Source organism: Archocentrus centrarchus, chromosome 8 (genome assembly GCF_007364275.1).
Source record: "Archocentrus centrarchus isolate MPI-CPG fArcCen1 chromosome 8, fArcCen1, whole genome shotgun sequence".
Lineage (NCBI taxonomy): Eukaryota > Metazoa > Chordata > Actinopteri > Cichliformes > Cichlidae > Archocentrus > Archocentrus centrarchus.
The window spans coordinates 1638584-1656320 of NC_044353.1; the positions used below are offsets into that span (position 1 = coordinate 1638584).

Here is a 17737-nt window from a genome sequence, read left to right on the forward strand (position 1 = left end):
CCCCTCCCTGAGCCTGGTTCTGCTGGAGGTTTCTTCCTGTTAAAAGGGAGTTTTTCCTTCCCACTGTCACCAGCTTGCTCATAGGGGGTCATTGATTGAATTGAATTAATAATACCTGCTTTATCTAATGAGTGAAAGAACTGGCAACAAACTCCAGAAACAGAAAATGCTCCCGCCTATCAGAACTAAAGTTTTTAATCAGAATACTGAATACTTCAAAGACCAGAGATATTTATTTTGGTTGGATACTAATTTTAGAATAGTTATACTGAATAATTCCCTGCATTATTTTAACAAAGAATTCCAACACCAAATTAACACTTAAATTTTCCCGTCAATTTCTAAGGTTACTGAAACATTAGTGAGAGAGCAGGTCAGTTTTTCTTGAAAGAAATCAGCTTCTTCGGGATTTTGACCTGCATATTCAACAGAAACAGCAGCACATTATTTTTCAAAATCTTTGAAGAGATTTGTAGTTGGGATTAAAGCAGGAGCAGTATTTTTATCCTGAGAAAGGCCTTTGATGCTGTTACATAAACGTAAAAAGCTAAATTTTTCAAGCAAATTTAAACAATACAAAATGGGAGTTCAACAAGGTTCAGTTCTGGGACTACTATGCTTTTAATTACACATTAACGAGTTACTAGACAGCTGTAAAGAGGCAGAGTGTCAACTGTGAGTGCAAAAATGTAAAAATTGTGAGTAAAGCTAATGTGATGTAATAAGCACAGAGAACAGGAGATGAGCAGGATGAATCCCTCTGAAAAAAAGGGGGTTCTCTCTGTGAAAAAGGTGAAATCAGTTGCCGTCTGTAGCAGACAACGCAAAATTATTACGTCATTACTTTCACTATTCAGTTTCTTCTTAGTTTGGATCACAACCCTTTGACTATCTATACATGTAAGACACCAGGCACAAAGTCCTTGATTCCACGTGCCTGAAGACAGTTTGACTACACAAACACAGTGTGATGAAGACAAGGGCTAAACTGCTGGTCTCTGCTGGTCTGCAGGCTGCTTCATAATGAGCCTGAAGTCTGGTTTTTAAGTGTTTTTCCTCAGAGACAAAACTGCGTGGCTCCCGACACCAGCTTTGTCCACAGAAGAAACCCACAACACGAGAAATGTCCTCGTATTTATTGGCGCGGCGTCTCAAAGACGTCACTCAGGGAAAACGTTCTGCCACTGGAAAGATCAAAACCTCAGAATCCAGACGACGAAGAGATAAATGAACTGATAAAACGTCACACAGGACTCCAGATTATCACACAGTATGACTTCATTAAATCTCTAATAGCAACCATCTAACAACCTATTAGAACTATTTATACATGAGTGCTCATCTACAAACATCTAAACCTTTAAGTATTCAATGCTATAATTGCAGAAAAAAATATAAAACTTCACATCATTATAAGATACAAATTATTATTATTATTATTATTATTATTATTATTATCATTATTACAAGATCGATTTTCTCCTTTCGAGTGGCAGGATTGAGCCTCCTTTTCATTCTGGGACCAGGTGACCAGAAAGGTGAACAGAGGCCTCCACAAAGTTCACAGGCCACTTCCACAAGTCAGACTTCAGAATCCTTCAGAGCGACACAAACAGCCAGTAAAAAGACAGATGAAAAAAGAGGAAGATGATGCAGTTTTCATCCTCTGCAATAATAACTGTGAAGTGAAAGTGAAGTGAAAGAAAGACCCATAATCCACCTGTTCTCTGCTGCCGAGGAGTCAGAACATGCTGTCCATCAGAGAGTCTGCTGACAGAGGCTAAGCTCTGAGCACCGTTAGCATCACTGGGGAGAAACTCGAGTTCCCACGTGGAGGAAAAGTCTGGAAAGGTCACCACTGCATGTCTGAGCTGTATGAGAGCAGAAGATGACCAAATACCAAACTGTGAAACTGAGAGTGTCTTAGTCTCCTGCCGTGCGCTTTCAATTAAATTTGTTTCATTTCATTTCAAGGATACATACAATTTATCACAGTTGCTGAAAATGTATTAATATTCTATCATATAACATGATGAAACAGCTAAATAGTTTGTTTTACACTTTGGGTGTTGGATGAGTAAAACAGGAGACCTGCAGTTCCTCTAATGTCCACCAGAGGCTGTTACCACAGCCTGCTAGAAAAACTATTTTGGTCTCAATGCCCAATTTCCCCTTTAATAGCACCTGTATAGGGGCGTGGCCTCTGACTGACAGGTGGATGGTGACACAGGTGGCTGTAGCTGCTAGCCGTCTGCTAGTTTCACCTCAGGTAACTGGAGTCCCTGAACTGGACCTCTGGACGAGCCTTTTGAATGCAATTATCTGACCAATAATATGGCTGCTGTGGCTTCACTGGACTAACAGACCGTCCAAGAAGGCGGAGCTCCAGGTTGTTATTGGGAATGTTACTGATTAGCAGGTATACATGTCTGAGTGATGCTCCCATACAGTCTGTGATAACCAAGCTGACTCTTGTCCAAATATGGTCACTTCTGCCTCCAAAAACTGAAACACTATCACCAAGGTTACAAAATGTCCAGAAACCAATGGATGACATCACTGAGGCTACATCCATATTTTATATAGAGCGGGATCAAATTCAGAATAAAGAAATGAACTCTAACTTAAGTTGCACTTTGCTACTGAATCAAAATAAATTTAGAGGTCAAACGAAAGCGTTGCCCTCTAACTTGGCTGAGAACTTCACAAACTGCAGGGCACTGCTGAAACTCATCCACTTGGAATGTTATCAGAGTATTAAATGGTTATTATCTTGCCTGTGTTTATGCTTCAGACTGGGCAAATCACACCGTCCATCCACTACAGGATACTGTGTCAGTTTTGTCAAACCACGATCCCTTCCTCAACCTAACCGGGTGGTTTTGGTGCCTAAACGAGACAAAATCTGAATTAAAACCAAAAGTCTCACACGGGACTGAAACCCCTGTGAAGTCCAGCCAATAAATGACCACCAACCTCTCCATTAAAGTAATGAGGTGATAGCAGCCTGCAACTAGCAGGTACAGGATATCTGCTAATTAACCCTTTGGTAGTGAAAACAGCCGGTAACGTTTGATGATCTAAAACTGTTACGTCAAACACTAAGCACTTTGAATTTGGGGAAATTTTCCTGAATCTGGATCTCTTGGTTCAGATTTAAGCCTGAAGGATTCAGCTGAGGTTAAATTTCACAGTTAGGTATTTGGGGGAGATGATGTGGTCTGGGTTTTTTTTAAGTTGGTCCTGCAGGTCTGGCCCGAGCTCATAGGAAGATCCTGAGACTGGATGTTCAGAAAGGTCTGGAGGAGACGGCGAGGAAGGCGGAAGGCCGCCCTCTGGACAGCGGCGGGGTCTTCCAGTGCACCTTCATGTGGTGCCTCAGGTTGGACTTGGAGGAGAAGCGCTTGCTGCACTGCTGGCAGGAGAACGGTTTCTCCTTGGTGTGGATGCGGCGGTGGCAGATGAGCGCTGTGGACACTCTGAAGGACTTCCCGCAGTCAGGGCACTGGTAGCGTTTGGGCTCGGTGTGGATGCGCCGGTGGTTCTTGAGGGACATGAGGTTGGGGAACTCTTTCTGGCATGAGTTGCAGAAGTAGGTCCCGGTCTTGTGGCTGTTCTTGTGGTTGAGCAGGGAGCTCGCGTGGCGGTACGAGCGGCCGCACTGACCGCAGACGAAGCTCCTGGAGCTGCTGCTCGAAACCACCGGACTCAGATCTGGGAGGAGAGAAACACGAAGGCTTCAGTTCAGGGTAACCCACAGAGCGGGCGTCTGTCGGCTCAGAAGCTCACTGTCAGATCAGCCAATCACAGAGTCAGAAATTAATGCTGTGACTCCAGTGAGAGCTGAGCTAGACTTTCAAACAGGAAAAGTTAGAAACCACCCAGGTGTCTCAGACCCCCAGTGCCCACAACTTTTCTCCATGACTTCTGTCTGGAAAGTTATTTGAAGTGATGGATGCAAGTCTGCCATTTATCTTATTTTAAACCAGACTTTACTCGGCTTCATGTGTTAATGTTACTGTGAGGAGGGCTGATGCAGTCATTCTGACTTTAACTCAGCTAAAACCCATGAAAAACGTGTTACAGTGATTTACACTTCTGTGTTAAACCTACACTGTCACCTGATGCCTGCGATTGGCCCATTGAGTACCTGCTGTTAGTATCAGTTCCCTGAGTACCAGGGTTCTAGCTAGCATCATGATGGGCTGAGAATTTTAGCTGTTAGCTATCAGAATGGACCGCCATCACCACAATTTGGTAGTGGGCGCAGCCATTAATGCTAGCAAGTGGTCATCGGGGACTAGAACCCCGATCACATGTGGTTGGTTTGGATGCCAGCGGTCATGAGACTGTTACTATCACATGACAGATTAAAATATTTGTTATGTAACGGTGTTTCAGTAGATTTAATAATGAGTTACTTAGATCATAATTTCTGAGATAAAAGCTGCAAATTTTCTCCTTTGATATCTTATTCTTAACAGCAAAGTCCTGTCTGTATCTCAGTGAGGGGAAAATTTAACAAAGAAAATTATGAACAAAAACCTTCCAGAAATCATAACAAGACCTTCTGTTTGTTTCTGCTTCCTGGTTACGTTTAGGCACCAAAAACATCTTTAGTTCGGTTTGGGACAAGATGCTGGTTTGTGTCACTTCACATTAAAACAAAATGTTTAAATGAGGAGTGATGTAAAGAGTCCACAGAACACAGGACAGTGACAGGTTTAAGGTGTGTGTGTGTGTGTGTGTGTGTGTGATTCTGTCTGTAAACACAATGATTAACCTGTGGGGGGTGCAGAGTGGGCTTGTGTTAACATTCAAATTAAGCTTCCATCACCCGAGGTCTTCAAGGTCAACTTCAAGATTTATTGGTCAAAAATCTTAAAAAGTCGGATTCTTGTCAGTGTGTGTGTGTGTGTGTAGGTTTGATGCTTCTTGTTGTGTACTTCAGGTCGATCTTCACACTTTGTATTCGACACAACTAAAGCTGAAAAGCTAAAAACCAGCAGTGAAAAATCATTTTAGTGATCAAAAACTAAGTGAAAGGATATAAACGTGTTGACGTGTCCACTGGGCCACAGGCTGTTTGTGCTGTTACACCGATGCTCCTGAACTCTGCCTGCATAAACTCGCTCCACATTCAGGTTGGTAAAAACACTCCAACACTGTGGAAACTCAACATAAAAACTAATCCAAAGCAACGCCTGTGCAACTGCAGCAGATCAGTTCAATGGGAAATAGATTGTTATGATCAATCACCTGCTGTTCACCTGACACCAGCCAATGGGCAGAGGGTATTCGTTTGCTGGCCACAGAGCAGGAAACATGTTCATAAGGTGGGAAAATGCTAATAATAATAATATGTTTTTCATCCTTTTTTGATGGTCTGCTTTTTTAAAGGATCCCGTCCATATTATTCATACGGCTGCTGAGGGTGCTATAGAAACACAGAGCCGTCCACACAGCGCCCCCTATGTGAGACAAGTTTAAACTGGTTCACACTAATAATCTCACGTACTGCACCTTTAACGATCAGCAGTAGCATTTAGGACGGGTTCATCCTCACAAACTGAACTCTGACAGACAGTTCAGCAGCCACGCCTCACATTTCCTACAAACAGCTAATGTAGCATTTAAAGGCGTTTCCATTGTCTGTGTTTGTGTGTGTGTGTGTCTGCTGGTTAGAAAGTTTGATTTTTCCACCTCAAATATGACCAAACTATAAAAATCCCAGATTAAACCAAATCTATACGATTAAATTTGTTTGGCATCAGATTTATAGAGGACCAACAATGACTCAATTTCAAATCACTGACTGAAAATATACCACAAAACTGACTCCACATTATTTCAAATTTAGATTTTTAATTCACGAAAATTTTTCTATTCAGTGTCTAAATTTGTACTTTTTTAAAAAAAACTGTTTATTTCTGCATTCACGTCTGTCTGTTTCCCTAAAAACATGTTTTTCATATTTAGTTCCTTCAGCAGATTTTATCTGTAACATTTTCAGTTCTACATTTTATGTAGTTCTTTATTTTTATATCTCTACAAATGCTTTTGCACTTTTTTATTTCTACACATTTCTGTTTGTATCCACATTTCTTCACGTCTGTATTTCTTTTTTATCCACGTCCTTACATATCTGTAGTTTTTGTATATTTACTTCAGTGTAAACTTCCCACATTTATCTTGTGTATTTCAGTACTTCAACCTTTACTATATACGTATCAATTAAAGTTACTAAGTTCATCAAAAAACCTGGATGAGCAGAAATAAAATGAGCCAATTCAAATCACTTTTTCATGATTTTACACAAATGAAGAAAAATGTTTCTCAAAGAGTTTAAGACTTTAGAAATCCTGTGGGGGGTGGGGGTGTCCATCAGATAAAGACACGATGCTCTTAAAAGCCTTTAGAACCCTCTGACCATCTTCAGAATCTGTGATTTTGCAGCAATCTGATTGGTCAACAGGAGATGAATATAACTCCCGCCTCAGAGTTTGGGCCTCTCTGCAGAGCCACTCACTGGGCCGGTTCTGGCCCACGGGCCACGTGTTTGACACCCGCATCTGCAGGGAGGCTGATGTGGACGAGGACAGAGTGAAAACACCGAGCTTCACTGTGTTTTTCAGCTATTTATTTTCAGTACTCAGCAGTAAGGGTTATAGTATATGGACAAGATTTTCTGTTACGAAATGAATTATCAAAACATAGTTTATAAAAGTGTATAGTAAGCATTACATATATATGCATGGAAACCAAAAGTTAGAACCTCAAACAAAACCAAAAAAGGGGTGGGGTGGGGGTGGGGGGGGTTATAGTTGTTCCAAACCAATCCTCTTCTTCTTCTTCTCTACAAACTAGTTGAAATGCAGGCGGGAAGTGTCCAAACAGAAGTGCAGGCGTGGTGAGGAAACCAAAATAGAGAATGGACATTTATTACTTCTGTGTTCTAGATCACACGGACTCCTACAGCACTTGACGGTCACTGCACGGCTTCACTTTTTATCTTTTCTTTTTTTAAAACTAGCACCAGTGCTCCTGAAAACGCTGACACACACACACACACACACACACACGCTTCCCACACAATTAAATAAAAAGGAACAAAACACCAATAAATACAGGAGGTTACCATAAAGAGGAACAGAAAGGTCGGCGAGCGCACTGAGGCGCCCCTTCAGTCTGATCTGATGAAGAGGAGGATGAGGAGGAGGTGGGGGAGAAGATAAATATGGAAGAAGAGAGGGATGAAGGAGCGTCACAACATCACTCGTGAGAGAAGGAAAGAAGAGCGTCTCTTGGTGTGTTTCAGGTCCTCAGTGGAGTCCACAGAGAGGGGCATCATGGGTAAAAGGAGGGGAGGGGGTGTTTACATCAACACAGCTCTAAACTCACATCCTAAACACTAGCGCTGTCCATTACAAGTGTTAATAAGAATAATAATAATCATATAAATAAATGCATTACTACATGATCTGTCATCTTTTTTCCTTCTTGCACAAACATCGAGTACATACAGAGTCGCTCGCCTCCCGCCGCTCACACCTCGCCTTTTCCTTTTGTTTTTCCAGTCACTCTGATCAGGGCTGGGGGGGGGGGGGGGGGGGGGGGGGGGTGTCACTTCCTGTTCACACATGTGGACATAATGAGCGAGAACAGTCCGAGACGGAGCTGCTGGCTTTTAGTTAAAGTTGAAAGATCTTGTTTGTTTTGTGTGGAGCGTTTCCACTTCCTGTTATTCCCACAGCACGCTGGCCCATCTGCAGCTTCCAGGTTTAAAAGGTGAAGCTAGCACAGGTGTGTCTTAACCCTGCGTTCTATGTAATGACCACCAGGAGGAGACACATGGTTACAGAAAGACTTCGGTACACAGGAAACGCCCCTCTGTAAGCGCTTTCCCAATTACATCACAGGCTCAGAGGGCAATGGCGTAAACGCCCGTCTCAAGGCTTCACAAACCAACAGGTGACATCACACTAGCTACACCCATCTTTCCAGTAAACAGGTGTGAATGGAGCAGGCTTCACATCAAATCAAAATTGAGGACGCCGCAAAGCGGCTCGTGGCGCTGTGACATCAATAATACTCAGACAGGTATTTTACTACACAACCTGTGAAACATCTAAAAATAGAACTAAATCTACTGTCTTCTATTAAAAACATGCTGAACACCTCCAGAAGAAAAAAGTTCTTTAGAGCCTCATTTATTCAGGAGGAGCTCGAGAGCGCCCCCTATGAAACAGGAAATCCACACAGGGGGAGTTCTCGATAAAATCAGGTTTCTGGGTTCATTAACTGTAGTTTTGTAAAAATTATATATATATATACACATATATATATATATATTTATTTATTCTTTGCAGGGACTGAAATGGAGCCGACTGCATGATTTAGCTCAAGTTTGGAGCTGCTGGACAGTTTGGATTTCTAACCCAAGACAAAACGAAAGGTCGACGTGCAGAAGAACGATCCTTTTATCGCCATCATCTAGTTTCCATAAGTGCTGGAAGCCATAATTCTGATTTAAAATTGTGCTCACTGTGCAGACCTACCAGGGCTGTAAGCCCCTGCACTCCTCCACATGAACCACGTCCCCGGACCCAGCGCAGTTTGTGATATGTTCTTGAGAACTTCAACATGATGGTATCTCCCAGTTTGTCTTATTTTACTGTGAAATGTCTTGATGCAGATATGAAGCCAAATCTAATTTGCTCCAGTCTCACAATATAGATTTCCTGTTTTCAGATCAACCGAAGGAGTTCATGATGGGAGCGTTACACAAGCTTAAAGACCTCCAAGGCACCCTCTTTGAAAAACTTTACGGTCACGCCGTCGCCGTCCAAGTTCAGACTCCAGCTGTGGGTCTGACAGCTGGAGTCTGCTCACCCCCCGACTGAGTTTTATTTCTAGTTAAACGTGACCGTGCCATGAGAATAAAGGCATTCTGGAACAGAGAGCCTCAGGGGTGTTTGAGGGGAGTCTTTTTTGACTCAGTTTCTACTCTCCACCCTGTTCATCCACCACAGCCTTTGTTTTGCTGCACTGAAAAAGAATCAACGCCAAAAACGAGACTGTCTGCATTTCTAGGAAAGAAAGAAGCCGCCATCATTCCTGGACGAGCTTTCCTGCAACCTCAAACTTCGGGAAAAATGGAAAACTTCGATGATTTTGAGAAATCTATAAAATCTACTGGGCTGAATTTCATGAAGGCTGGCAGAGAGGCTTGAGCAAAGAAGGAAACCTTATAAAACACGGTAAACAGACCGTTAATTAACCTTTAATATTAAACAATGAAAGTATAATTAATGATATGCAGTGAACTGCTGGGGTGTAGACCAGCTGCAGCTTTACAGAAGCGTTCATAAATGCTTTAAAGCACAGATGAGGAGGCTGATATTTAACGGCCCCGTTAACCTTTGGGTCGCTGTAGGACAAAAATGAGCATTCGAGTTAAAAACACAATAACTTATTAATGTGACGTGATTCATGGGGCCAGTGCCACAGGTCTGAGCAGCTTTTATATGAAATCTGTTTTTTATTGCCTAAAATATCTTCTGCCTCCATCTCATCCTCTCCTCTGGGCTGAGATGGAGGCAGATGTTTTTAATCAAACTGTAACAGAAATGCAACTGAATATCTGAATATTTATGATTAGTTTGGTGGACTTCTACTTTTCTGTGTTCTTTTTATACTTGTTAAAGTGAGTCAAGGTGTAATTAAAGGTCGGCCCAATCCTCAAACATGCTCGCTGCTGCCCGGCGTAGAGGAAACTTTTAACCTCAGTCAGATTTCCCTGTTCAAATAAAGGTTAAATTAAAGAAAAGCATCTAAACTCTGAACTCTGCTGGTGTGTTCGGACTGAAGCCTGAGGCAAACAGGGAAAATAAACATTCGCTTCATGCTGTGTAATAAGAGCCAATCAGCTGATAATCAGATAACAAGGAGTCGCCGCATGATTCAACCTTCATTGAACACTGAGGACAGAAGGAGCGGGAGCTGCCATGCTGTCGCTCGCTGTTGGTGGGTTGTAAATATTTGTGGGTTGTAAAATGGTCCAGCAGTCATATTCATGTAAGAAAGTTTGGTTTGAACGCCACACATCGTCTCTCCACGTTGGCTTTAACGCAGCAGCAGGTGCTACAGGAAGTCTTAAAAACTGACCGCGTCTTCAGTCAGACTTACGGGAGAAAGACAGCGCTCAGAAACACAATTTTAAACCACGGCGGCCTCTCAGCTCCGAGTCCACATATGTGAACAAGAAGTCAGGAAGTGTCACTGCTGCAACACACAAGGAGACATGTGCACAGACACACACAGACACACACACACACACACATTTAAAGCAGCCCCACTGAGTCCAAAGTGTCCATCTTCAGTCCTAAAAGTTCCCACAAGTCATTGCTGCCTCCGGGCAAAAGCATTAAGGTACAAAACACAAATCCGGCCTGCACGCTGGTGATCAAAACAGTTCGTTCAGACCGGATTAAAAACACTGTGACGAAGGCCACAAGAAGAAAACATCCTTGAAACACCATCAGAAACAGGATGGACCAATCAGTCTCCCTCACGCCGTCATGTGGGCACTCAGAGCCCCAAACAGTCACCACCATGAGACCCCAAAAGTCTTTAAGAAGCAGTCTGCGTGCAGCTCGACGGCTGCGGCCATGTGGGGCACCAGTCCACGGCGAGAAAACATCACAAGGCAACATGCAGCAGGGAGTCAGTCCAGTCGGCCTATCAGTCAGCGTGTGGGGTAGCACAGTGCTCTGCGAGGGAGTGTGTGTGTGTGTTTGTGTGTGCATGAGTGTGTGTGTGGCATCACGTCATCATGCAGTCTGTCCTCCACACACACCACAGCCACACTTGGACAATGAGGAAGGAGGAAGGTTAAGCTACGTTTTGGCACCTCCACAAACCTCGGCATGTGACCCCCGCCCCCCACTAATACTATCATCATCATTATCATTATCACCACCACCTCCCCCCACCCTCACCCCGTAGGTTATATGAAGGGGCCGCCGGGCATACCCAGGAAGTTGGGCGCGCCCATGGACATGGGAGGAGGCGCCGTGGAGCCGCTCCAGTGCACCTTCATGTGGTGCCTCAGGTTGGACTTGGAGGAGAAGCGCTTGTCGCACTGCTGGCAGGAGAACGGCTTCTCCTTGGTGTGGATGCGGCGGTGGCAGATGAGTTGGGTAGACACTCTGAAGGACTTCCCGCAGTCGGGGCACTGGTAGCGTTTGGGCTCGGTGTGGATGCGCCGGTGGTTCTTGAGGGACATGAGGTTGGGGAACTCTTTCTGGCATGAGTTGCAGAAGAAGGTCCCGGTCTTGTGGCTGTTCTTGTGGTTGAGCAGGGAGCTGGCGTGGCGGTACGAGCGGCCACACTGGTCACAGACGTGGGATTTGATGACCTCACGGTTTCCTCCTTGGCTCCGGGCTTTGGCCACGCTGCCAGGATTGAGTCCTTGCTCTTGCATCAGGGTGAGGTCCAGGCCTGACCCCCAGCCCAGCTCCTGGGAGCCCCCTGGGCGGGGCTGCTGGGGTCTGGGCTGGCGGGGTTGCGGCGCCTGGCCATGAGTGATCTCCATGTGGAGCCTGAAGCTGGCCTGCGTGGGAAAGGCTCGCTGGCAGGACCGACAGGTCAGCTCCCGCTGTTTCTGGTGTACACGCCGGTGGTTGTAGAGCTGGGAGGAAACCCGGAAGGCCTTCCCGCAGTCATGGCATCGGTGGCGCCGCGTCTCAGAGTGGATACGGCGATGGTTCTTCAGGGCAAGGAGGTTGGAGTAGGTCTTGAGGCACACGGCGCAGTGGTAGATGCCGACAGTGTGGGTGTTCTTGTGGTTGAGGAGGGAGCTGGCGTGGCGGTAGGAACGGCCGCACTGATCACATCTGTGCAGGGACAAACAAAGAGGAAGGGAGTGGGGGTAGGAGCAGAGGAGAAAAAAAAAGGGAGATTAGTAACGGAACATGGACGTCTGATTTCACTGTTCTAGCCAAATTCATCTGGTTACCACTTTTTCTGGAGAAGCATTTTTAAATATTTTAACTAGTCATCATCTAAGATGTTGCACATACAGGTATATGATCTGAAATCCGGCTCAAAGCTTTCAAAAAAGACTACAAAGTGGTGTACCATTCATGATTTCTACACAGGCCACGGGGGGAGGACTGCTGGATGGGTGGGTGGGGGAGGAAGGGAGGGACATGGGAGAATCTATGGACAAAAAAGTGTAGGGAACTGGGAGGTATCTGCTGCTCCCTGCACTGCACAAATCAAACGACTTCGTTCACAACTGGACCTTCTGTCTCAGCCTTCTTTGGATACTGAATGTAGTGATGAGAAATCCATCAAACATGCCCAAACAACCTCTACCGTGTATCAAGAGTCCTGTAGGTGCTAAGAGTGGTGACCTGTGGACATGTGCAGTGCAGCTAGCTCCAAATACTTCCTAATCTTCCCTTTCAAACATCAAAATGCAACAGCCCCATCACATAACGGCAGTTTCTAATCTGTTAACTACCCAGTATCAAAACAAACACAAAGACTGCAATCAAAATCAGAACAGGATCAAGGAACACACATCAATACTTCAATATGCTGCAAACAAAATACTACTTAAAGAGTTCGGAAAAAACAAAGCATGTAAACAGTACATCTGAATATGACATGTTTGACTGAAGCTAGCCTAAAAGTGTGTGACATATGCTAACTGTAAGCAAACGGGGTTGACTTATCTGGTCTCTCCACTAATTCAATTTGTCCAAACTTCAGAAAAATCCGAATTCCGGCACGCGTATGGTCCCAAGGAAGCCGGATTGGAGATCATATACCTGTAATAGACATGTAGAGACCTAAATTTATCTTCACTATTTGTTTGTTTCAACTTCGAAGAATCACAAACAACTGACGAGAACTCACGTGTACCGACACTCTTCGCCCTCTCCCGTGGGTGCAGTGGCCTTCCTCCTGACTTCCATGCCTACCTGGTTGTCCCCGCAGCGGTGCCTGGCCAGACCGGACCTCCCCTGGAAACTCTTCCCACAGGTTGGGCAGCCAAAGGGGGTGGCGCCTTCCTCGTGCACTTTCTGGTGGTTGCGGAGGAACCTGGCCAGTCGGAAGGCTTTCCCACATGTGTGGCAGATGTGCTTCTTCCGCTGTGTGTGGATGCGCATGTGGTTGCGTAGCGCCATGTAGTTGGTGTAGGGCTTGTCGCAGAAGTTGCACCTGAAGTTTCCCGTTTTGTGGGTGTGCTTGTGGTTCAGCAGGGAGCTGGCGTGTTTGTAGGCGCAGCTGCATAGGTCGCAGGCATACGGCCTCTCATCAGAGTCCATGTCCACAGAGCTCTTCTCAGTGCTGATGGTGGTGGAGGTGTTAGTGGAGGAGGACGAAGGCAGGTGCTGGGCCGGGCAGTCATGAGCTGCAAGCTCATCAGCCGTGGCAAAGCCTTCACAGCAGCCATCACACTCAAAATCCATCTGGGCACCGGGGCCTTGGGGACCTTTGCACAGGCCGGCTGTAGTGTGGGTAGCGAGCTGCCTTTGGGTGCGGAAGCCCTTCCCGCACTCTTGGCAGTTGTGCTTCTTCTGGGCAAAGTGCAGACGAAGGTGGTTTTTCATTGCCAGCCTGTTGGGGTATGTAGAGTTGCAAACATTGCAGTGGTACTCTCCAATTTTGTGAAGGTTCTTGTGATTGGCCAGGCTGCCCGCATGGCGGTAGGTCTTTCCACATTCTTCACAGGCAAAAGGCCGCCGCGCACTTTCGGCAGGATCAAATTTCTGGGGCCTGGAAGTGCCGGCTGACGAATAGGGTTTTTTGAACCCTTGGTGGCTGTATTTGACCCCCATCACGTGGCCCTTCGATGGTTCTCCTCTCATAGACTGCATTTGAGATGGGTCAGGCTGCTGGAAGCGGGAACCGTTTGGGCCAGTCCGAACGAGGCCTTTGGCTCGGTGTTCTTCATGGAGACGGAGATGGTTGATCAGCTGCTTTTGGATCTTGAAGGCTTTGCCACATTCTTCACACTTGTGCCTGTAGCAGAAATGGGTATAGGTGAAAAACAAACACAATATAATCTTTTTAAAAACATTTCAAAAGCAATGTAACCCTTTGTGGAGATTTCTATTATGGCCTAAATCAGATTTTTAATAAGGTTAGCAGTCCTCCTAAAACCACCTCATTTGGCAACAAACCAACTGTATTCAAGTCAAAGTTTAAATGACAATCACGGAAAACTTACTAACATTAGACCTCCACATTGGCTTAAAAAAATCAAATAAAAACACAACAACACTTTGAAGGGAGTGTCATCTTAATTAATTAATTAATTAATTAACTCAATTTAACTGCATTAGCCAAGTGGTCAAGTAGTTATAATTTGTCACAAGGCCCAAACTGGCAAAGGCAATGTACCTATAACTACAAATTAGTTAAAATATTTTAGTAAAAATAGATTAAATATTCATATTCTTGTTTCACTTATACATGGTCTTGACCTCCAATAGTGACTACCATTGTTCCTAAGTTTATTAACTGAGCCTTTAATTTAATTTTAATTACCCCGCATTTGTCCAAAGATATTTAAAACTGCCAGAAGACCTACCTCTTTAGGTCAAAGTGGGTCCTTTGGTGATTCTTGAGTGCCAAAAGGTTGTAGTAGCGTTTTTGGCACACAAGACAGCGGAAAACACCAGTCTTGTGGGATTTTTTGTGGTTAAGGAGCGAGCACGGGTGTCTGTATCCTCGTCCACATTGGTCACACTTGTGGGGCTTGTCGCTCTGGTCAACCATTGGTCTACGTCCATCGGAGCCGACGTCACAGCTTCTTCCGGCAACACCTCCACCAACGCCATCTCCTCCAGACATGCCTTTGGCTCCGTTTAAGCCTGGCTTGTTCATTGAGTTGGCTCGATTCTTTCCAGGGCACAGGTGGGTGATCAGGTGGTGGCGGTCGGCAAAAAACATGCCACAGTCAACACAAATGTGGTTGCGGCCGTCCATCTTTTCGTTGCCATTGGCTGAACTACTTCCAATACCCTGTTGCTGACCATCTGGCCTTTGGGGTCCATGGATTAACTGGTGATTCAGAAGGTCCTGCTTTCTAGCGAAAGTCTGGCCACATGTCGAGCAGATCATCCTCCAGTCCTGCTGCAGGTTGGAAGGTCCTGGCCCTGTGGGGTTGTTGGCATGGCTACGCAGGTGGCTCCTGAGGGCTCTGAGACTAGCGTAGTGATTGCCACACACTGAGCACTGATACACTTCTCCATCATCATCATCATCTTTGTCATTGCTCCCAATTCTCTTGCCTCCACTCTGTGGGTACTGTCGTTGACTGCTGCCTTCTTTCAGGCTGCTGGAGCTTCCAGCAGGCAGTGAGGTTCCACTGGAGCTGTGGTAGTTCATGCTCCCCATAAAACCATTGGACATGTTGCCCTGCTGCTGCTGACCACGGCGGGGACACATGTGTGACTTGATGCCAGACACATCTCCATACATCTCACCACAGTCAGCACACACGTGTCTGTCAGCTTGCCGGTGAGCAGAGCTACTCTGAGAGAGTGAGCTGCCATCAAAGCGATCGTGGAACTCAAGAGAGTCCAGCCCGCTGCTGTGGCCCCCATCTGGTACAAAGTGGGCAGCATCGCCGAGATTTCCTGGCAGGGAGATTGGAGTGGTGGCACCGCTGCCTTCCTGGACATAGCTCTGCTGGGAGTCCAGAGTTAGGGGCTCTGGGGAAAGCCAGTCATTGCTGTCATTGTTAATAGGCTGATTGGAAGGACGACCCTTGTGACTTCGTAGGTGGCTGTGTAATGCTGCTAGGTGAGGGTACTGCTTACAACAAATGGTGCACTGGTAGTGGCCCGTCTGGTGGCAACGTTTGTGGTTGACCAGGCTCCCTGCATGCCGGTAGCTTTTGCCACACTCCCCACACTTAAAGCGCCGCTCTTCATCATCTGGAGAATTAGCCTGGGGCACACGACCTCCTGACGGTGATGCCACAGAGCCCTGGGATCCAGAACTAAGACTCTCTGAGTTGAGGATGGAGCTATCTTGACTGTGGGAGGGAGGGTGGGGATCATGGGTTAGATAGTGGACTTTCAAGGTCTCCAGATCTGGGTGTCCTGCGCCACAGTATGCACATGTGTAGATGGGATTGTTGACTGGAGGACCCATTATAGGGTCATAGGGGCCCCTCTTCTCAGTTGGCAGGGGTGGCAGAGGCAGAGGATCTCCCAGGGCTGGTGTGTATGCCGGGGATCGAACAGCACTCAGATTGTGAGGCATGATACCTGGGAAACTCCGTGACAGGCTGAGGGTGGGCGAAGCTGTGTTGTGCAGCAGGATGTGCTCTTGGAAGTCCGCCTTATTTGGCAGTGCTACCTGGCACAGGTGGCAGAAACAGGAGGTGGTGTCGTCACTCTGGGACGACTGGGTGCCGCTGCTGCTGCTACTGCTGCTGCTCACCATTGAGGCCCCAGGGGTCTTGAACTTCGAGTGAGTTCTCTCGTGGCTGTTTAAGGCAGCCAGGTTGCCAAATTGTTTAAAACACACAGAGCACTTAAAAGTTCCTTGCTGGTGACACTTCTTGTGGTTCACCAGGCTACCGTGGTGTCGGTAGGTTCGGTCACACTGGTCACACTTGAAAGGTCTGTCCCAAGCGTCGTCGGATTCAGGGGAGCCTTTTTTTCCGTGGTCGTCTGTCTCGTGGCTTTGCAGGACACTATGTCCCATACCACTATTGTTCAAATGGGAGCGCCCAAACCCGTCCGAGAGGTCCTGGGTGAGACCGTAGTCCCTCTCGTCGTGGGCCGCTTCTTCTGGCACTTCTTCGCTCTCTTCCTCTGTGTGTGCACTACTAGGGGACAAAGTATGGATCCGTAGGTGGTTCTTCAAAGCTACTGCGTTGGGCAGCGTACGTGTACAAACAGGACACTGGAATGAGCCCACTTCGTGAGATTTTTTATGATTGGCTAGACTAGCTGCGTGTTTATAAATTCTGCCACACTGTTCACACTCAAAACGTCCGGTCTCTTCTTGCTGATAATGTGCTTTCATATGCTCTAGAAGACTTGGAGTACTCGGACAAACCATATCACATTCTTTACAGGGGAAACCCTTGGCACGACTCATATCATGCATTGCCATAGTACTCTAAAGCAAATCGGTTGGAGGGAATCACAGTTCACAACACAATGCAATGAACAGTGATGTTGAGGAGGGGGAGGGGGGGAGGGGGGGACAGTAGGGCTTAGCTCTTTAGCTGAGGGTGGTGGTGGAGGCCATTTTCTCCCCAGGAGCCGTCAGTGCGGGTCAATCAAGGCCTGCGGGGGTCACACCGGCCAATGAGGTATCACTGTGGAGAAAAGAAGAAGAAAAAAAAGGAGGTTATTGAAAGAGCTACTTAACATTTTGTATCTCAAGGTTTAGTCCAAACCCTTTTATTTAAGCTTCAACTATTCGCTTCTGATTATTACAGAGTCTCAAAATGATAGTGATATTCAGGAAAACCGTAGACCAGGGGTCGGCAACCCGTAATCCGGAAAGAGCCATTTAAACCCAGTTTACACGGAAAAGCCGCAAATACTACCGGAAGCCGGTAGCGGTTACTGCAAGTGACACATATATTGAGAAACTAAAATAAATAAATAAAATTCTTTTATTTTAATATTTCAAGATCACACTAATGTTCCAATTTAAAACTACAACAAAAACCGAACTGAGAAAAATAAAT

At 45.9% G+C, this 17737-nt stretch overlaps 1 protein-coding gene across 2 annotated transcripts; it reads right to left on the minus strand.

The window, feature by feature from the left end:
- Positions 1 to 611: 611 nt before the first annotated feature.
- On the minus strand, positions 612 to 17258 carry LOC115783946 (zinc finger protein 646). Of its 2 annotated transcripts, XM_030734958.1 has the most exons (5): positions 14609 to 17258; positions 13101 to 14037; positions 12928 to 13013; positions 11035 to 11897; positions 612 to 3714 (listed from the first exon to the last, which is right to left on the minus strand). In XM_030734958.1, the coding sequence occupies exons 1-5, from the start codon at positions 17149 to 17151 to the stop codon at positions 3290 to 3292; spliced, it is 4854 nt and encodes a 1617-aa protein (XP_030590818.1). In that variant the 5' UTR covers positions 17152 to 17258; the 3' UTR covers positions 612 to 3289. The 2 variants fall into 2 exon arrangements, with proteins under 2 accessions (XP_030590818.1, XP_030590817.1); XM_030734957.1 differs by having other exon boundaries at positions 12928 to 14037.
- Between the last annotated feature and the right edge of the window lie 479 nt (positions 17259 to 17737).